The sequence below is a fragment of the Phyllostomus hastatus genome, unplaced genomic scaffold, assembly GCF_019186645.2.
Source record: "Phyllostomus hastatus isolate PE091 unplaced genomic scaffold, TTU_PhHast_1.1 phas_contig_495, whole genome shotgun sequence".
In the NCBI taxonomy this organism is placed as follows: domain Eukaryota; kingdom Metazoa; phylum Chordata; class Mammalia; order Chiroptera; family Phyllostomidae; genus Phyllostomus; species Phyllostomus hastatus.
The window spans coordinates 6,725,024-6,742,560 of NW_025333895.1; the positions used below are offsets into that span (position 1 = coordinate 6,725,024).

The following is a 17,537-nucleotide window of genomic DNA, read 5'->3' on the forward strand; positions in this document are numbered from 1 at the left end:
GCGGGGCATTGAAGTCCCCTACTGTTATCACGCTTGCTGTCTTTTTCTCCCCCTAGGTCTGTTAGTATTTGCCTTATAAACGTAGGTGCTGGTATACTAGGCACGTAAATGTTGACAACTGTTACATTCTGCTGTGGACTACCGTTTTTCCCTAGAAGGTCCTCAGGCATCTTTGTTGGGTTTATTCCAACACCTTGAGGCCTGCGATGCTGGCATACACGGAGCCCTTGAAGACTTATGTTTTCTGGTTGTTGACTGTGTATGGGAACACGTTTGATTGTTCTGTGTGGCGTGCAGCTAACCAATGTGATGGACTTTCTTGGTCGTCCCAGTCACCCCTCTTCCCCAGTGGCACCGGCTGGGGGTCTCCAGGGCAACGCTAAGCAGACGTGGTCACCGTGGGGTCCTCACCTTGTTCTGATCTCACAGGAAATGCTTTGACTACCTCATCACTGAGCAGAGTGTCTGGACAGAATTGTGGAAGGGCGGCCTTCATCAGACTAGGGAGGGTTTCCATTTTGAGTGGGCTAGGGATTTTTTTAAGAACAAAAACTAGGGACGGGCGTCGCATTTCTGAGGACGGCCTTTCTGAGTGCTGAGGCCGTGCCGTGAAAACAGTGCAGGGGCACGGCGGGGCGGGGTCCCTCCCCGGGGACGCTGCCCGGTCAGCCCGGGAGTCGGCCACGGCAGGGAGAGCGGCGCACCCGCCCACGTGCTCTGTTCTTTAGCTTCCGTGGGGAGGGAAGATTTCGTTGTGTGTGTGGCCGAGTGGCGCTGCACCGTGTGACTGTCCCTTCTGTCCCCTCATCTGCGGACGCGCACTCGGTTGCTTCCAACTCCGGGCTATGGCAGACAACGCTTTGGGGAACACAGGGGCGCACCTATGCTTTCAAATTTGTGTTTTGGGGTTCTCCAGGGGTATTCCCGGAAGTGGAGTCATGGGGTCAACACGCAGTTCCATGTTTAAGTGTCCGAGGGGACCCCTGCCCGCCCCGTCTGTCAGTAGTACCGGCAGCGGCCAGCCGGTCTGGGGACGGGGACAAGGGACCCATGCCCTGAGTGAGCGCTAGATGGGGCGCCCCGGTCGGAGGGCAGCGTGGGAGCCCGACGGGGCTGGGGAGCCCTGTGTGGTGCACAGCGCTGGCTGGGGGCTGCAGGGGTCACCGAGGTCACTCTGGGGTCTTCGCCTGCTCTCGAGGGGCGCCCAGGCAAGGCCGGGCCCGGCTGTTCCTGTGGCACAAACCACCTGTGAAGCCTGTTTGGGCTCACGCCCGACTCACCTTCTCACCTTCAATGCTGAGCCCCTCTCTGCAGCGCTCCCCATGCTTGTGACGTGTCACTCGTGTGACTTTTAGGTTGAGAGGGTTAAGTGAGGCGGAGCCGGGATCGCCCTGCTCCCGGCTGGAGCAGCCCACGGCCACCTGGCCCGTCCGCTGCGGAGCCCGGGGCTGCCTTCCTCCGGCCCGTCCCAGCGCAGGACTGGCGGGGCCTGCCCCTCATCATTCTCCCGTGGAGAGCACCCGAGGGCCCCTGCGCCCCCCCGCCCCAGAGGCGGCCGCACAGCGCGCTCCCCGCGGCTTTCCTCGTGTTTATTCTCCCTTCGTACAAAAGTTACAGGTTTGAAATGCCTGCAGGAGGCGCCGCTGTCAGTCAGGTTGTCAGGCAGGAATACGTATTACAACAACACGGGGGGGCGGGGGCGGGGGTGCTTCCAGAGTCGGGGTTCAGTTCAGACTCGGCGCCGGCCTGCCCTCTCCCTGGCTCCCCCCGACCCCCGCGTGGAATCGAACCGGCCCAAGTGCGCCTGCCGGCCAGCACGCCGGCCCCTGTCCACCCGCTCGCCTCGCCTGGCGCCTCTGCTCAGACCCGAGGGCTCGGGGGTGGGGCCCCCACCCCACCAGCTCACGGCCAAGGACAGGCCACAGACTCACACCTGCCCTCGCGTGGCAGCGTGGAGGGAGCCCCGGGGCTCCGGGGCGAGGAGGCTCTGCAGCCCCCAGAGCCCAGGCACCGCCCGGCCACAGTGACTCGACTCACTCACTCCTTAAATAACAGAGCGATGCGCTCTGGCCCGACGCCGGACGTGGCTGTTTCTTTAAAAACAAAGTCTAAACAGCCCGCCTCTGTCGCTCTCCACGGCTCTGGGCTGAGGGCATGGGAGGCTCCAGCCAGGCACCCCTGGGTGCAGGGAAGGGTCGGGGGGACCCCAAAGCCCTGGCTGCAGACTGTGGGCCTCAGCAGCAAGAGTGGGGGGGACGGGCGGACGGAGAAGCCTCCGGCCCTGAAGACCTTTCGGGAGAGGAGCGCCCGCCCCGCGGTGGGCAGGTCTCTTGAGCAGGAGGAGCCCCTGCCACCCAGCAGGACGGAGCTCGGTAGGAGGGGGCCTGGGGGGAGGGGGTCTGGGGGCAGGGCAGGAGATGGCGTTTAAGGCACACGGCGAGCGACAGCAGAGGGGCCGCTGGCCTCCCCCCGACAGAAAGGCCCCCGGTCTCTCTGCAGGGACTCGCCCGAGCTACGGGCCCAGCTCAGGGGAAGTGCGTCTCTCGGACGGCCCGTCCTCTCCCGCTACCCCCTCCCCCTCCCGGCTCCCTGCCGCGTGGCCGCCCTCCGTTCTGAAAGCAGGGCTGGAAAGCAGAAGCGGCAGCCCCCGCAGGGGCCCGGGAGCCTCCCTCCTCCCTCCTCCGTCGTCCCGGCAGGTCCGGACCGGCAAGTCCAAGCAGAGAGGATGCCAGTGCTCCTCCTCTGCTCCCGGGCCGGGGCCGGGGCAGTGGGGAGATGGGGGGGAGGGGGAGGCGGACGTGAAAGCAGAAACCAAACCAGAAGACCACGGGGTCACAAACCAGCCACGAGACCTGCCTGCGGGCTCCGCGCGCAGGAGCGGGGAGGCCGGGGCGCACACTACTGTCCCCCGACGGGTCCCAAGGCCCTTCCAGTCCCGGAGCCGCACCCGAGCCTCTGAGCGTTCTCCGCACTCGGGGCTCCGCCCCTAGGTCTTCTCTTCCCGCTCTGTTTTCCTCCTCGTTATGTTCCTGGGTTTGATCTTCAGGGAGAGCTCCCACAGGGCCTCCTCCGCCAGGTGGTCGCTGAAGTCGTTGAAGAAGCTGATGATGTCGTCGTTCCTCCGGATGTCGTAGTGCCTGGTGGGGGGGAGGGCGGCCGGTGAGGGCCCCTCTGCACGGGCCCACAGAGGCCCAGCTCCGTGAGCCCACCTGGCGGGCTCTGTGGTCCACCAGCCAGGGCCCGCCACCCCCTCCTGGCAGGAAGACCAGCTCTGTGCGTCCCCCCGCAGGAAACAGGCCCAGCTGGCGGCCGTCCGTGGGCAGGCCGAGGCCCCACTGGACCCTTGTCACCGGGGCCCAGCTCCGTGTCCCCCCCACCCCGCCCAGCCCTGGTGGCCACACTCACGCCTGCTGGAAGCAGCGCATGCTGTCCAGGATGTTGAACTGCTGCCACCGCTTGGAGAAGTTCACCTTGCCGTCGATGTAGTCCGGGTTGCCCAGGTGCACGAAGGTGAGGTCCTGCAGGATGAGCCCCCTGCGGAGAGGAGTGGAGAAGGCAAGTCACCCCTGGAGGCGACTCAGTGGGCGGGGCCGCCAGGGCGAGCCAGTGCTGACGCGGCCAGGCCTTTGGACTGGGAAGCTACCAGAGCCCCTGGCGCCTCCGGGACTCGGAGGCTCCCTCCAGCGTGGAGTCCTGGCTCCCAGGCTCCAGTCCCACAGCCCCCAGTGACTGTCCCAGCCTGCAGAGGGCCGTCAGGGAATGCTGCTGCAGTGAACGCCGGCGGAGTTGTGGGGTTGCTGATTAAAATCCATAAAATCCAGCAGAGCCCACGCGGGACAGCTTCGGCTCCCCTCCCTTCCTGCGCGCTTTCTGGCCACGGGCTCCTTCCCCAGGAGACACCTATTTGCTGCACCCCAGGGCCCACCCTGGAGACTCGCTCTCTGAGCTTCTTCACGCCATGTGCTCTCAGGGCCCCGGGGGTGACTTGGGCCCCCAGGCGGTTGCCACGTGCGCCCAAGCTCGAGGACCGCTGGAAACAGGCGTGATGCCCCTGCCGGGGCAAGGAGCTCCTCATCTGGCTGCACACACGCCTGGATGTGCTGACGGGCAGACGGGGGGAGGACGGGGCCTCAGAACCATTCTCACTGGACCCCACTTTCCTGTCTCAAAGTAAAACGTGCTGCTCCTTGTCACGTGACTTAAAGTTCGGACGGAAGTGGGAACAGCTTGGTTGGAAACCTGTACAGACCGGTTTCTCGGGGAGTCTCATGGAGCGCCCCGGAGCAAGGGTGGGGCGAACCGGGGCAGGAGGGTGCACTCACAGGTACGGGATGCACGGCGGCTCCACCTCCGAGAGGGCGGCCCGGTAGGCGCGGAAGGAGGACGAGCTGTCTATCAGCGTGCAGTACTCCGCCAGGCCCTGGGCGGGAGGGACACGGGGGCCGTGAGCGCTGGGCACTGAGCCCTGGCCGCTTCTCACCGACCAGCTCGTCACTCACCCTCTGCCGGTGCTCAAGGGTTAGCACCTGGCGCACACGCCCCTTTCTCCGAACAACACCGCTTTCCAGCTGCCCTTTCATGTCGCCCGGTGAGATGACCCCGGCCCCGCCGGTGCTCAGCCCTGCGGCTCCGCCTCTCTTGTCGAGGAAACGCGCCCACCCGGCGGCAAAGGCCCAACCCCTCGCCAGGCCCCCCCCCCCCAGCACTGTGGCCACGCCAGCCCTGTGCTGCCTGAGGCCGCCGGCTCCCACTGCTCACCTCTCCTGCCTGGGCACTCCTGACCCCGCAGCTGGGGATCCCTTCCCTTCCCCGAGGTGGCTCCTCAGGGCGCGGCCTGACCAGCACTTCCTCTCCTGGCGCCCCTTCTGTCCTCTTAGCACCCACCCGGAGACACCCGCCCAATAAACACCACGCCTGCCTCTTCGCCGCACAGGCCCCTATGCTTGATGGAGCCCCGGCCCAGAGGAGGCTCTGCCGTCCTGCCGAAGGAAGGCAGGGGCAGGCACTTTCTAGAAGGCACGTGCTATGGTGTCGGCTGCAGGACGCTGTGATGTGACCCCCCAGCACTGACCACGAAGCCCCTCGACCCAGGGACGCAGAGGCTGCAGACGGGAGACTCAGGCTGTGGGGCGGCTGCCCATTCCCGCCCGGGGTGCGCCCTCCCTGCCCTCACCTCCGAGGTCTGCTTCTGCCACTCCAGCCTGCGGATGGGCGCCGAGTCCAGTGCGGAGAGGATGGCCAGGTAGGAGTTGAAGTTGTTCAGCTTCCGCAGATGCTGCAGAGAGAGGCGCGGCGGCCGTGAGAACCGGGGCGCAGGCCGGGCCCTCCCCCGCCTGGGGCGAGGCCCCCGGAGCAGGCCCGGGAGGGCACCAGGGTTACCTTCATGATCTTGATGAACTTCAGGAGCAGCCGTTCCCTGTCCTGGGCCTTTTCCTGTAACATGATGATGGACCGGACCCTGCAGGACCGAAGGAGGAAGAGGCTGAGGCCCCGGGTGTCCCGAGGGAGACAGAACCAGCCGGCACATGGTCACGACCCCCCACCCTCTCTGACACCAGAGGCTGTGGGCACTTTTTAGTCACCGTCTTGAGGAGCCGACAGTTCTGTTCCACGTTATATTAGTGGCATACTCCTGCACCCCATTTGCTTTAGGAATTAAAGGCTACCCAATAGCATTCACGGACCCCACTCTCCCCTGTTCTCTCCCGGGCAGAGGCAGCGTGAGGCTGGGCCCGGAGGCCGCCGCCCTGGCAGTGAGGAGACCGGGGAGGACCAGTGTGGGAGGGCAGAGCTCACCCCGCCCCCACCCGTGGGGGTGGTCACTAACCCGTCCTGGACCCTCCCTCCTGGTCTCCCGCTCGGCAGCCCGGGGCCCTCCAGTCTGGGGCGGGGGTGGCTTCCCGTGCCCCAGACACGCCCCTGCTCTCTGCTGCCTGCGGTTTGCAGGAACGCCCCCCCCACAGCGGCCGTGGGAGCCCCCCCACCCCCGAGGACGGCCCGCCGGGCCCTCACCAGTAGGACATGTTGTTGAAGTGCTCCGTGAACTGCGTCAGGTTGGGGCTCTTCTCCTCGTTCTGCTCCTTCGCCCAAAGCAAGACTTCAGGGATCTGAGAAAGAAGGCAGGCTGGGTAGGGCCAGGCCCCGCTTTCCCGGCCCGGGGTGCGGGGGCGGGGTCACGGGCCCACCCCCAGCCCCGCCCCGCCCCACGGCGCACCTCTATTTTATAGAAGAGCTCGGCATCCAGCAGGGTCAGCTGCTCGGCTATCTCGTGGCTGTGGAAGTCATGCAGGGTCCCGGGCCTGGAAGAGACGCGCGAGGCGAGTGGGCACAGGCGGGGAGCTGAGCGGGCCTCAGAGCCGGGAGCCTGGAGGGAGCTGCCGGCTGGTCGGGCCACCCGTGCTCCCCACGGTGCCTGGCCCGTCTCCCGCTGCTGTCGGGAGGGTGCCGCAGGTCCCCCGGCGAGCCCAGGGGCGGCCCGGCTGTCTGAGAACTGGGCCCACGGGACGGAGTGGGTGCCACGTGAACGAAGGCTGGGCAGAGGGGCGGGCAGCAGACTGAGGTCTGCACGCAGGGTCTTGGGGACGTTCGGGGAGGCACAGCGGGGCAGGGTGAGCTCCCACAGCCGCCCCGTCAGTGCCGGGCGGGAAATGGAGAGCCAGCCGCAGCCCGAAGCCCGTTTGCCCGTCCCCACCCTGGTTAGCCCCCATGTCCAGGTGGGGCACCTGGCTACAAGGCGACTCGCCAGGGAGAATGGGGCGCAGCGGCAGCTACGGGGCACGGCTCTAGCCAGAGGAGGCAGGGGCTGGAGAGGCCACAGGTGGGCGGACGGACGGCGGCTCACCTGGCTGCCACGCCCCTGGCCGCGAGGGGCTGGTCGGAGTTGGCACACCGGAGCAGCTTCTTCTGGTCCACCTTGTCCAGGATGTTCTTCCGCAGCACGCGGGCCAGGCTGAGCTCGCCGTTGCACACCAAGCGGAAGACCAGCTCCATCAGCAGCTTCAGGATCTCCTCTGTCAGCTCCACGAGGCTGCAGGGCCGCGGCCGCCAGGGGCAGGGGCACGGGGACAGAAGGGAGGACGGCTGCCACGGGGCCCCGACGCCGCCCCGGACACCCACGAGCCCCACGGCAGCCATTGGCAGAGCTCGGGCCCCTCTCACGGGGGGGGGGGGGGCGCAGAGCATAAAACCCCTTGGACTGCTGGGGGGACCCGTGGTGACAGTGACCCTGTCCCCTCGGGAAACACGTGCTGGCCCTGGACGAGCGAGCACTGGGGACTGTGGGGCCTGGGAGGGTGCCTTCACCAGCCTGGGAAAGGGCCGGCCTGCCGTGTGTCTGCGGACACGTGGAGATGGAGCGCCCCCACCCCCCGCCCAGGGGAGCATGGGGGGCTGAGTGGGCAGCTGGGTTCACCCACCGTGGACCCGGCCTGAGCTCCGTGTGGGGGGCACGGCCCCCACCAAGAAACCAGGGTGTGGGCCTGGGCTGGCCCATCTCCCCCAAGTCCGTGTGCGGAACTGCGGGCACGTGGCCCGGAAGAAGCGGGGCACCCCGGGCTCGGCACAGGCGCCGGTACCCCAGGGGGACCCAAGCGGCCATAGCCTCCCCACAGCCCGAGGGCGGAGGCACTCACCAGAGCTCGTCCACCACCCGCACCAGGACGAAGAACGTGTTCTTGCTGACGCGCTTCTTGAACGTGTCGGCAAAGGGAGAGAACTTCTCGTACGTGCAGCGCGAGTTAAGGAAACAGCCATTCCCCCCCGGGCGGGGGCCGGACGACACGAACGGGAGGGCCCCTCTCTGAGTGCCGGGACGTGCCGGGGAGCCCGGGCGAGGCGCTGCCCCCAGGAACCAGGTGCGGGGACAGCAGAGGCCTGGGCAGGGCAGCAGGACCGCAACGTGGCCCTCAGTCAGCGCCCGTCGCACCGTGTCCTCGCCCGCCACCCTCTCCTGCCTGCAGCACCGCCCAGGGCCGCCTGCTGAGCCTCACTGGGAGACCGGCAGTCACAAAACACAGGTCCGGGCACCCCGGGCCCCGGGTGGGTGTGTGGCCCAGAGGCGCCTTCCTGCGCCCCCAGGAAGTCCTCCGTGAGTCCCCAGGGCCCGAGGCCCCGCTGAGGCGCACCCGACGCTCCCCCGCAGTGGCCCCACGGACGCCTGGCCTCGGCCAGCAGCTCAGCTCCCAAGGCCCTGCCTTCCGCTGCCCTTGGCCGCCCCTCCAGACCCCGCCCCTGCTCCTTCCTGCCTGCCACCAGGGGACCCAGGAGTGCTCAGGAAGGAGCCGTGCGCTAGGGACAGTCCTCGGGGCCCGCGGCACAGAGGGCTCACGCGCCAGCTGTGCTCAGGGTCTCGACGCTGAAACGCCTCCACCTGGGCTGGAAGCGGCAGAGAGGGCGGTGCTGAGAACCAGCACTCGGGGGTCAGAGGTGGGGACAGGGTCTCCCGCCAAACAGCTGCTGGCCTCTCCGAGCCTCAGTCTCCCGGTCACACCGAGGAGTCCGAGGGCACCGTGTGGAATGCGGGGACAATACAGGTACACACTGCTGCCACAGCCGGCTGGGACCGCACACATGCGCCCTCGGCAGCACACTGGGCACCAGCAGGTTCTCAACAAGCACGCGCTACCACCCCCTGCTGAGCCGGGCCCACCAGCAGCCACCTGCGAGGCCCGAGGGACCAGAAGGCCTGCAGGGGAGGAAGAGGAGAGAGCTGGAACCCCAGACTCCCTGCCCCGAATGACAGCCGCTGTCCAGCAGGTGGCACTCACGGGCTGTGACTCGGGGACGAGGTCAAGGGGAAGCAGACCTTGGGCTGGCCCACTTCTGGGGGCAGGACGGGACCTGACAAAGAGGCGTCAACAGTGGTCCTTCCAGGCCCTGGGGTCTCCCGGAAAAGGTGCGCACGCACGCAGGTGCGGCCAAGGGGCAGGTGCCGATTCTGCCGTGGACTGGAGTTCGGTCCTCGGCCACGCCTGCCGTCAGAGCGTGGGGCCGTGCCTTCCCCGAGGCTGCTCACCTGAGCCTGGATTCCCCAGGTCCCGCACACCTGCACCCACCACCCCAGCATTCCGGGGCGCCCCCACGGTCCCTCCTTGAGGGGCCAGCTCTAACGATTCAGTACCATGCGTGACGGCAGCTCCCACCGCTCCCGTCCCGGGCCCGCCCCTCACTCAGCCCCTCACTGACGGGGCGGAAGCTCCAAGGGAAGCCTTGCCGGAGGCCCCGAGGCCAGGAAAGGATATCGGTACTGCAGCTTCTTGATGAGCTCCTCCGGGGTGATGAAGGTCCTGTAGGTGGTCAAGAAGGCCTCGCAGTACAGCACCAGGTCTGGGGGGAGGACAGCTGATGAGCGACGCCTGCTGCGCCATGCACCCCCGCCCCGACGGGAAACTGACGGCCTCGGCCGGGCGACCCGCAGGCCGTCACGGCCGTGGGCACAGAGAGAACGAGCCGACCCCGCCCGCAGGTCCTGGAGCTAACTCCCAGGCGGCGCCTCTGATGGCGGCCCCCAGGAACGAAGTCTCGGGGACCTGCCCGCACGGAGAGACCCCGGAGGGGTGACGGGGCCTGCTCGGCGCGCTGCTGGGATGTGCAAACCCCTGGGGAGGGCAGGGCCAGGCAGGGGGAGCCCCCCCGGCAGCCCGGGGCAGTGGGGCTGGCAGCTCCCCCCGCTGCCCCTTCCAGCCAGGGGTCACGACGACTCCGTTTATTTGCGGTCATGATGCCCCCCCTCGCCACGGTCCTTAAAGGAAAGGAGTGGAATGCTTCAGATGCAGGTCACTCCCCAAGACACGTGACCTGGCCAGGCCTGTGAACCGCGGCAAGGCCCCGGGGTTCCTGGGCGCAGCACGGCCGGAACCTGGCCTGGCGGTCTGGAGTGGTGCGACACCACGTAAGCACCGGGGAGGGACGACAGCCGCCGAGAGTCGGCGTGACTGCTGAACACATCACTCCAGGAGCCGCCCGTGCGGCGCCCGCCAGGAGCTGGGCTCTGCACCCGATGCTGTCCCCCAACGCCCCTGTGGGTCCCGGGGTTGTCGCCGCCCCACACCAAAGGGGGACGCACTCCGAGAGGGCCGGGGAGCAGAGGTCTGGCTTTCAGTGCAGGTTCCCGGGTCTGCGCCGTGGGCTGCAACCACAGTGACCCCGCAGCTCTGCCACCCCAACCCGCTCGGGGCTGGCGGAGGGGACAGGATGGGACGGGACAGGGTCAGGCAGGGCAGGGCAGCAGAGGGCCAGGCAGTGGGGGGTTGCAGTGGGACCCCCGGGCCTGGACGAAGGCCTCCCCAGAGGCGCGGCCGTACCTTTGCGGTCCGTCTCGGTGGCGTGGACCAGCAGGATGTCTCCCGAGCCCCCACGCACGTCTGGCCCGTCGTCACCCTGCAAGGACAGCGGCCACACGGCGGCAGAGCTGAGACCACAGAGGCGCTGTGCCAGAGGCCCCAGGTCCCCGTTCCCGCTGTCCCCCAGGCCGTCCCGCCGCCCACGGCCGCGACGCTGGGCCCGGCAGGCCCACAGGGTGCTCGGCTCAGGGACACGCCGGGTCGGGAAAGCAGCGCTCTTTGACCTTTCCCCGTCACCGATCCCTGGGTCAGAGGAGCGAGGAGGGAGGCTCCCACATGCTGGGGACGGGGGCCCACGAGGAGGCAGGCAGGACTGCCACCGGCCTCTCCCAGAGTAACCGGAGGCAGCTGGGCTGTCTCCCACCACGGCGCATTCCTAAAACTGCCACAAGCTGCCCCAAACCCCGATCAGCTTCCTCGGGTGGAAGGAGAAGCCACTTGTCGGAAGCCACAGGTTCTTCCGGGGCCCTTCCCAAGGAGCAGCAAGTGTCGCAAAGATGTTTAATTACACCTGACACTGCTTACATGACCGGTGACTGTGCGGCCGCCTGCCAGTTAGGGGAACAGTCTTGTTCCCACGGGAGCAGAGAAAGGCCCTGCCCCACTAACCTGGCCGGGAGCCGGAGACCGCGGCCGCCAGAGCCCGGCCCTCACCCGCACCCCTGCCGCCAGCAGCCCTGGTTCTCGCAGACTGCCCGCCCCCTCCTGGTGTGGGTGCTCGCTCTGGGTGCCAGGGCCCGGCGTGCCGCGGGTTTCCAGCCCAGGGTGGGGGTGGCTGTGCCCAGGACCCGCTTTTTCAGAAGGGATTTCTGGGAGGCGTCGGGAACCATCACTTCTGTCTGGAGAGCAGCCCGGCTCCTCTCCGCACCGCCCAGCCGTGCACGTGGGGCAGGACCCGCCTGCGCGTCTGCACCTGCCTGTGCGCCTCCACCCAGCCAGAGCCCAGGGACTGGCCCCTTCCTCAGGTGGGCTACTGGACTAAGCCATTCCCGGTTCCAGAATCGCCCGGCAGAGGGGGACGCAAAGCCCCCTCAGGTTAGCCCCCTCTGCCTGACAGGCCTGGGCGCCGCACTGTGCCCACGAGGCCCCCCCGACAAGGCGCGGGGGGGGGCAGCCTGCACACCCCCCGTCAGCCCCGTCTCCCCGGCCGTGACGGCTGCGGGTCACTCTGTCTACGCCAACTTGACGACGTCGAGTGCTGACGCGGGCTCGCCACACGCAGGCCCTGCGCTGAGCGCCTTGCGCGGGTCTCGTCCTCACAAACCATCAGGCTGGGGCTCGGGGGGTGGGGTGGGGTGTCGGGGGGCCCAACCTCACCCTGGACCTGCCGGCGCCCGTGGTGGCCCAGGCGCGGAGCCAGGAGAGAAGAGACGCACGGAGCCCAAGCCCAGGCAGCCGCCTGGAGGGCCGGCGCCTCGCTGGGCCTTTTGGTTTGACACTGGCGGAACCCCGCCCCCTTGGCACCAGCCAGACCCTGCCGACCGGGGCCTGCCGGGAGCTCACCTCCTGCTTGAGCGTCAGCCTGGCCATGATCTCGCTGTGGTCGATGAGAGACAGCTCGTCCACCTCCTCCTCCGACTGCGCCGACTCCAGAGCCTCCGGGGACCTGGGGGCCCTGGGGACATGCGGTCTGAGTTGCAGGTGCTCAGCAGGCCTGGCTGCACGAGGCCCGGAGGCTGTGGCCGTGCGGCCTGGGTCACGGGGGCCGTGGGTCAGAACCCCACCCCTGAACAGGTCTCCCTGATCACAGCGACCACGTGCGGCCCAGGCCCCCCCCTCCCGCCCCCCGGTCAGGAGGCCAGGGGCTGGGGCAGGTGCTACTGAGCCCAGGTGACCACGGGCCCCCTCTGCTGACCCATCTGGGAACAAAGGGGTTAAGCAAGGAGGTCAAGAAGGCCCCAGCGCCGGTCTCTGCCACTGTAGTCAGGGCCACCACGTGCTCAGGGAGAGGAGCAGCAGCTGGCCACGCAGAGGGAGCAGGGGAGTGGCTGGGGGACACGGGCACTGGGTCTGCAGGCACCTGACCTGCCCCCAGAGTTTCCCTCCACATTCCCCATTTATACTTGGGATCCTCACGGTGGACCCTGTCAGGCACTGGCTGCCCTCGTGGTCACAGGTCCCACTCGTGACCCTAAGTACCTACGACATGGAAGCTCGGGCCAACACGATGGCCCAGGACAGAGCTCTGCGCGGTCCTGGGAAGAACCCCGTGCCACGCATCTGGTCACCGTTGTCTGTGGTCTGGCTTTCCGGGAAGGAGGACGACATCCCAGGGACACCTCTAACCAGGCCCTGCGCCCAGCCCCTGCGTCTTCACAAGGCCCCGGGACCCTGAGACGCGGCCTCACGGACCCAGTGGGCGTGGCCTCTAGGTGCCGAACCAGACCTGTCCCCCTTGCTCAGCGTGTGGGGCACCTCGCCGGGCAGGTGACGTGCACTCCACGTGGACACACGGAACTTTGGCTGAGAGCAGGCGGGGGCCGCCCTCCTCCAGAGGCCGCGACAGGACGCTCTCTAGCAGTTTCTCCTGCTCCTGGCGACCCTGCTCTGCTTCACCCTTTCACGCTCAGGCCTGACGACGACAACCGGGGACGGCCCAGCTTTGCGCCAGGGCCCCCCGGGCAGCCCCCCGGGGCCGGAGAGGGAGGAACGGCCCGAACACGGGCCAGGGCAGACGCAGGGCCAGGGTCGTTCACAGGGAAAGTCCACGTGAAAACACAGTAAGCAGCTGTGTCACCATCACACGGGAATGAACTCTGTGCCTGCGGCACTCACAGCGGTAACCCCGCTTCTGCTGCACCCGGTGCACGGAACGCTCTGAAACGCTTCGCAAGGGTGAGGCCGACAGGACACGGGGCTGCGGGCGGCCGTGCGGACTGGCAGGCCCTACACAGCACACCCTGCACGTGCCACGTGGAGAGGCCCACCGCCGCGGCACCGAAGCTGGCCGGGTGTCACTGGTGCTGAGGAGTGTTACAGAGGAGGACACAGACGCACGGCTGAGCGCAGGTACGGCCCCTGATGGATCTGGTTCCAGAGAAGCCAGCCGCACGGCGTTTCAGGGAGCCCAGGGGAAGGGGGGAGGCTGGCCGACGTGAGAAAACGCACCGTCCACCTTCTCAGGCGTGAGACTGGTGCTGTGATCAGCACCGGGCTTTGACGGTTTCCCGGGAGGCGTGCCGGAGTGTGCGGGAACCACGGGTCCCGCCTGTAACTTACTTTCAGGTGGCTGAAGGGTGCAACACACGCGCTGTATCTACAGACCCCCAGTCAGGGGGTTTCTGGGGCCCTTGTACACTCCCTTACTGCACCCGAGCTTGGGAGAGGTCGAGGCAGGTCGGCCTAGGAGCTGACAGAGACCGCTGTGGGCGGTTTGTCAGGTGGCTGGTGTGCGTGCAGACAACCAAGAAGTGATGGCCAATGACCTGCGGCTACAACGAAGGGCTTTGAGGGGGCGCACCCCCGATTCCCCCGCTTTCTCGCAGCCTCCTGTCCTTTCCACATTTTCCGCCCTGGGCATGGACCCTCTGAGAGCCGTGAGAGAGGAAGGAACTCGGACGCAAAGCACCAGCAGGCCTGGCGTGTGGGTGGCGGGTGGGGCAGCTCAGGCCGCTCTCGCTCCCAGGACCCCGGCCCCACGGGCGTCGTCGCTGCCTACCTTTCTCCCCCGTCTCGGCTTTCCTTCCCGGCCACGCCGCCGAGCGCAGAGGGGTCCCTGGGGCGCCCGTCCTTCCCGGCTGGAGAGTCCTGGAAAGAGAAGTTGGTGCCGGGCTCGTGATGGGCGCCGTGCGGGGCCGCCTGCTTCCCAGCACTCCTGCCCGCAGGTGGCCCTGGGGCGGGAGTCCCCACGGAGCGGCCCCAGACGGAACCTGTCACCCACGCACGCGCGGCCTCACACTGAAGGCACACGGCTCCCTCAGACTAGCGTCTCGCCCTCTGGGGACGGTGGAAAGTGCCACCACTTACGACGTGCCAGCTGCCAACCGAGACAAAGCCTCCCAGCCGCCTCCTGGGAGAAAGGGCGCCACAGGTGCCCCGCTCAGCACAGCTCAGCCAGGCACCGCGCCCACGCCGCGGCCCTCTCCACCAGCGGCACCGCCGCACCCACTCGCCCGCACAGACAGAGGCTGGCGGAATTAGGGGCCCGCCCAGGGCCGCGCAGCTGGGAGGCTGCAGCCTGGACTCGACCGCAGGGCCGCTGCCTCCCGAGCCCGCGTCCTCAACCGCCGGGCCCTGCGGCTCCTCGTCGGGGGCAGTCCTCAGGACCGCCGCGCCCGAGGCCTCCCAGGGACGGCCCCGGAGGGCCCAGCAGCTCCCGTGCGAGAGTGCGGCCCCCGCCTCCAGCAGCCTCACTTCTCCCCGGGGGTCTGGGCCCACCCTGCCCAGCAGCAACATGGCGCAGCCGCACCCCTGGTCTGCCACGGAGGCCAGGACAGAGCGGGGCAGCACGGGCCCGTGGGACACTGTCATGGGGAGTGTTCCCGGTGAGCCAGTGGGCACTGGGCGTGGCCCCAGGCAGCGAGCGGTGTGGGCCCTGGAGGGCCGGCCTGAGGTGGGTGCCCTCGGGCAGGGGCCGGCCTGGGTGGCGCTGGGGGTGGGGGGCACAGGCCAGGCGGGAGCTCCGGGGGGGAAACAGCTGGGCCCCACCACGCGTGGGGTCACCGCCCACCGCAGTGGAAACGGCACAGCGCCCTACGACCTGCCGGCACCTGGAGCGGGGCTCGCCCCGCGCAGGCCCCTAGGGTCCTGTGGGGACCCCCTCGGCGGAGTCGTCTTAACAGGAGTGGCCATGCTTCTCACGGGCCTGACCCTGGATCGCCCACCAGGGAGGACTCAGCCCCTCCCCCCGCCCTCCCCTCAAGGAGGCGTCCCACCGGGATGCCGGGAGGGAGGGAGCTCTCTCTGGGGCTGCTGGATTGGCTCACGCTCCGCTGCAGCAAAGCCCGGAAGCTGACCGCTTCACGGAACCGCCGAACCCGACCGTCTGGAGCGGCGGTGGCAGGGAAGCGGGGAGGACAGCGTGGCTGGTCCTGCCCGCTCTTGGGGTGGGGGGGCACGGGGGGTCACGGGAGCAGAGCAGGGCCTGCCTGCCAGACTCGCCGCTTCCGGGAAAGCGGGGAGGGGGCATGCTGGGGAGGAAGAGGAGGTGACGGTGCAGAAGGCTCTGGGGGGGAGAGGCGGTCCCTTTGGGACAGGGATGGAGGGCAGACCGCAGTGCCAGAAGGTGGGACGGCACCTTCTGAGAGCACCTGGCAGGCAGCCAGGTGGTCGGCAGGCTGCCTCCGCAAGACCCGCTGGGCAAGCTCGAGGGGCGCCACGTGCAATGAAGCGAAAGCCAGAGAGCTCCGCCAAAAGCCAGGCCCTCTGCCCATGGCGCTGGTCCGCTAGGGGCCGGGAGGCTCAGCCGGAAGCCGGGGCCGGCCCTGCCGGCCGGCCGCATGCACCGAGCGGCCCCGAGGCTACTTACTCCTCGAGAGTGAGCCCGCTCCTCGCCGCTCTGGCCAGAGGAGCACAGATTGACATATTCACCCTCACCCGCCTCCTCGCTGGCGTGGCCGCTCTGGGGGGGACAGGGCGAGAGCAGAGGCATGTGTGACGGACCCTCCAGCCGGCCCCCAGGTTCCGAGAGCACAGCCCGCTGGCGGCCCTGCCAGGCCGCTCTTTGCGGGACAGAGAGGACGGTGACAGTGTGCACGAGGCCTCCCTGGGCGGCTCTGCCCCGGGGTCCGAGAGCAGCGCTGCTGGGCCACCTCTTGCTTGTGTTACAGGGGGCCCAGGCTTCCCTCTGGACCTTCTTCAAAAGGCCAGGGCCATCCAACCGTCCTGGGAGGCAGAACCCTTCTCCTCTCTGCCCTCCTGGGGACTGCGGGTCCCCAGCGCGGCGGGAGGTGATCACGGAGGGCGGGCAGCAACCACGCGGACGACTCAGCGTGCCGGAGAGTCGGTCCCCGCCCGCCCCGGCTCTGCCCGTCTCCTCGTCCGTGCCCAGGCCGCCTGGCCAGGCAGCAGCACCTCCCCGCGCCGGAAGGAGCCCTGCGGTGGATGCAATGGCACAGGGAGGCCGCCCTGGTGCCCAGCACCCCGTGCAACCCAAGGGCAGCCATCCGTGTGACCTCTGCACCCTCTCCAAACCCCGCCAGCCCCATGGAACACTAGGAGCATCTTCTAACTCCATGCTCATGGTAACTGACCGTCCCTGAACGGTCACCGACCCACCTGCAGAAGCACAGACCCCTAGTCTGCCGGGAACTCTGTGCGGAACGGCCGCGGCCTCACCTGAGACCTACCACGGGCCTCCGCCCAGCCATGCCGCTCGCGGCACGTGCGGTGGCAGCCGCGATGGCCGGCGGAGGGCGGAGGCCGCCTGGCACCAGCAGCGACACCGCTCTGTCCCCACGTGCAGCCCCCACGGGGGCGGGGGGCGCTGAGTTCTCACCGAAGGCGTCTGGGGCGCGTCAGTGAGAGAGGTTTCGGGAGGAAGGCAGACAGGGCTCCCGGGGGAGGTGCTCTCCTGAGAAGCCGAGAGAGGCCCGTCCACGGCGCTGGGGGGCGGGCCGGCCGCGGGTGGCACCGCGAGGTCCGAGCTCGGAGACGGGTGGACAGGTGGGAAGTGTGGAGAGGAAGAGGAGGTAGGCGGGAGGAAAGGCTGTGCGGAGGCTCGGCTGTGAGGCACGGAGTCCTGGGAGAAGGACCTGAACACAGACTTATACTAGCGGAGCGGGAGCGGGAGCGACAGACACAGGACGAGGAGGCGGAGAGAACAGACAAGAGAGACAGCGGTTAGTCAACGCGGCCAAGCCCCGCGGGCTGCTCACGGCAGTTCTCGCGAGGCCACGGAGCAGGCCCGGCCGAGCCCGCGGTCCTCCGGCCCAGGGTCCCCCACCCGGGCGCCCGCCCTCGAGAGGCCCCGGACTGACCGGTGCCATCCTGCACGGCAGGACGCCCCAAGGACAGCAAGCCCCACGCCACTCAGCACGGTGGCCGCGCCCTCTGCCTGTCACACAGCCCCGTCCATGCCTCTGGTCCCTTCAGGGACCCACTGGGTAGGTTCAGCACATTTAGTCAGACGCCTGCCACGTCTGCTCGCTCTGAATCTTTTGGATAAGCAAATCTCCTTGGGTTTACCCCTTGAAGTCAAACAAAACAGCCTTTCACATACTGTAATCCACCTCGAATCCTTAAGGAAGGGCGGGGCAT

General features: G+C 68.3%; 1 protein-coding gene across 12 annotated transcripts in view; it reads right to left on the reverse strand.

The window, feature by feature from the left end:
- Positions 1–1,575: 1,575 nt before the first annotated feature.
- The window catches only part of RAPGEF1 (Rap guanine nucleotide exchange factor 1), a 99,080-nt gene continuing 83,118 nt past the window's right edge, over positions 1,576–17,537 (reverse strand). For 8 of the 12 annotated variants that reach the window (XM_045845989.1, XM_045845983.1, XM_045845981.1 and 5 more), the window contains 15 exons: positions 16,777–17,049; positions 15,808–15,900; positions 13,999–14,087; positions 11,844–11,955; positions 10,302–10,377; positions 9,240–9,324; positions 7,632–7,724; positions 6,842–7,027; positions 6,215–6,299; positions 6,013–6,107; positions 5,380–5,458; positions 5,174–5,275; positions 4,323–4,420; positions 3,406–3,534; positions 1,576–3,137 (listed from right to left, as the gene is read on the reverse strand). In XM_045845989.1, coding sequence (XP_045701945.1) covers positions 2,987–3,137; positions 3,406–3,534; positions 4,323–4,420; positions 5,174–5,275; positions 5,380–5,458; positions 6,013–6,107; positions 6,215–6,299; positions 6,842–7,027; positions 7,632–7,724; positions 9,240–9,324; positions 10,302–10,377; positions 11,844–11,955; positions 13,999–14,087; positions 15,808–15,900; positions 16,777–17,049 — 1,746 coding nt within the window. In that variant the 3' untranslated portion in view covers positions 1,576–2,986. The remainder of the gene's footprint in view (positions 3,138–3,405; positions 3,535–4,322; positions 4,421–5,173; positions 5,276–5,379; positions 5,459–6,012; positions 6,108–6,214; positions 6,300–6,841; positions 7,028–7,631; positions 7,725–9,239; positions 9,325–10,301; positions 10,378–11,843; positions 11,956–13,998; positions 14,088–15,807; positions 15,901–16,776; positions 17,050–17,537) is intronic. The other 4 variants (XM_045845992.1, XM_045845991.1, XM_045845990.1 and 1 more) reach the window with 2 other exon arrangements.